Here is a 2,323-nt window from a genome sequence, read left to right as displayed (position 1 = left end):
GGGGTGGGAGGGGGAGCATTAAAGAACTAGAGGAGAGTTGTGTGTTTCTTCGGTGCTATACTGCACCCTTACTGGCTCGGCTTGTCTCTTATGGCCCTTCTGACAGGAGATGTTCAATTGATTACTGATGGGCTTTGGGTCTCCACTCTGCTCTCCCCTCATTCACATCGATATGATTTTTGGGTTTTTGCTTTTTTTGTGGGTCTTTGATGCCTGATACCTGATCCCATCGACACCTCATGATCACACAGACTTGCGTGCTCCTTTGTTGCTCCTTAGCTAGATGGCCGCTTGTTTACATTCAAGCCTTTAAGACCCCAGACGCTATATCTTTTGATAGCTGGACACCATTAGCTTTCTTCACCACATTTGCTTATGCACCCATTTGTCTTCAGCGATCATATCAGAGAAGGTGAGCATCACAGAGTGCCAGGTTAGTAGAACAAAGTATCCTTGCATTGAGGGAGTACTTCAGTCAAGGCCCGATGTCTGCCTGCTGATTGCTAGTCTCTTCATAATGAATTTCCATTTTATGAGCCCCCCCCTCCAAAAACAATTGCTTGGGTGTTTTGTAGTATCTACTAGCCAATGTACTTAGGAAGCATGTTTAATTTTTTTTTTTAAGACCAAACTGGAAATCCAAAAGGCCCTTGCAGAAGATGCTACTGTGTATGAATATGACAGTATTTATGATGAAATGCAGAAAAAAAAGGAAGAAAATAATCCCAAATTACTTTTGGGAAAAGATCGAAAGGTTTGTAAGTGAAAATTTAAACTTTATTTGACTTTGACCTGCATTTTGAATCTTATTTCAGCATGAGAATGATCTGAGTATTTTAGGTATTTGAACTGTGAAGAGACCCTGGTCCTAGATACATATGATAGATTCTACATGTGAAATCTAACAGAAGCAAGTGAATTTTCTAACAGCTTCATAAGTGTTGTTTGCTTAGAAAGCTTTATAAGCATTTTAAATATTTTCTTAGAAATTTTTATTCACAAAATCTTTACTGCTCCTGTTTTTGTTTTAGTATTCTTTCTCCTCCTCACCCTTTTTGTTACCCCAGTAGTAGTTTCTAGCTGTTAACTGAATTATCATGATCACATTTTAGTTTGAAATAAATTTGGGGGCGATTGAAAGTAGTTCAAATTTACTATCATTCTTATACTTTTCATAAGCACAGACTGATTTTAAGTGTTTTAATATTTAGTAGAGTGGTGTATAAAATTATAGCTACTATTTTAAATAATCTTATTTTCACTAATTGAAAAATTAGACTTTTCTATCGGTTCACTTATTTGTTGCAGTATTTAAGGAATATCAGTAAAATCAGATGAGGAAAACTTAAAGTGTAAGAAGTAAAATCACATTATGAATGATTTCTATCTCTATGCTTAAGTTTTTATTTAAAGCAATATGAATTTCAGTTTAGTTAGTCAACCCTACCTATTTGGACTAGCCATTTCCATCTAGTGATTTCATGATGAAAAGCCATGAAAGAATATTATTATGTACTTCTTACTCTTTTCTAAACAACAAAAAAATTTTCTCTCCATAGCCCAAGTACATTCACAACTTATTAAAAGCAGTTGAAATCAGGAAAAAGGAGCAGGAGAAAAGAATGGAAAAGAAAATTCAGAGAGAACGAGAAATGGAGAAGGGAGAATTTGATGATAAAGAGGCGTTTGTAACATCTGCCTATAAGAAAAAACTGCAAGAGAGAGCTGAAGAGGAAGAACGAGAAAAGAGGGCTGCTGCCCTTGAAGGTGAGACGGGGAGAGGAGAAAGGAGCAATCCTGCCCTGTGGTTAACCACCTGCTTTGTCAGTGAATCAAGATTTAATGTTGGCCATCGTTATGTATATGAATTCAAGATACAGGATCCAATCCCTTTATATAGTTTGATAAATCAAGGAGAAATGGTGATAAGTCAAAAAGTATTGCTACCTGAATTCCAGTTCATACATGTACAAGTTTGTTCTAAGCAAAACGTGTGTAAACATATCTTTGTGATCACTGGATGGCCACAAACAAGTTCCCTCCAGAATGCCGTAGTCTCACTGGGTTGACTTAAAAAAAGGAGACAGGTACTTTTTAGTGCCATGTTTAAAAAATTATCCTGATGTTAGGACTAACAGTCTTATTTTTTTAACTGTTTATTTTTAATTAAGATAAGGTTAACAGAGTAGATATTCAGTTTTACATTCAACAATTCATGCAATTTTGTTTCCATTCATGAAATCCCATCACTTCCTACCCGTGTTACCTGTTTTCTTTTCCCAACCCTCTGAATTTCATTTTTCCCATAATTACTACCTTTTTA

General features: G+C 35.8%; 1 protein-coding gene across 2 annotated transcripts in view; it reads left to right on the top strand.

Moving 5' to 3' along the window:
* The window catches only part of NSRP1 (nuclear speckle splicing regulatory protein 1), a 36,422-nt gene that overhangs the window by 23,260 nt on the left and 10,839 nt on the right, over nt 1–2,323 (top strand). For both annotated transcript variants that reach the window (XM_004706897.4, XM_045299603.1), the window contains 2 exons: nt 626–754; nt 1,560–1,767. In XM_004706897.4, the coding sequence (XP_004706954.1) occupies nt 626–754; nt 1,560–1,767 (337 nt within the window). The remainder of the gene's footprint in view (nt 1–625; nt 755–1,559; nt 1,768–2,323) is intronic.

This window comes from Echinops telfairi, unplaced genomic scaffold, assembly GCF_000313985.2.
Source record: "Echinops telfairi isolate 266 unplaced genomic scaffold, ASM31398v2 ScPeMD7_7458;HRSCAF=8496, whole genome shotgun sequence".
Taxonomy (NCBI): Eukaryota; Metazoa; Chordata; class Mammalia; order Afrosoricida; family Tenrecidae; genus Echinops; species Echinops telfairi.
Note: the sequence above shows the minus strand (reverse complement) of the source record. Positions and strands in the feature narration are given on the sequence as shown.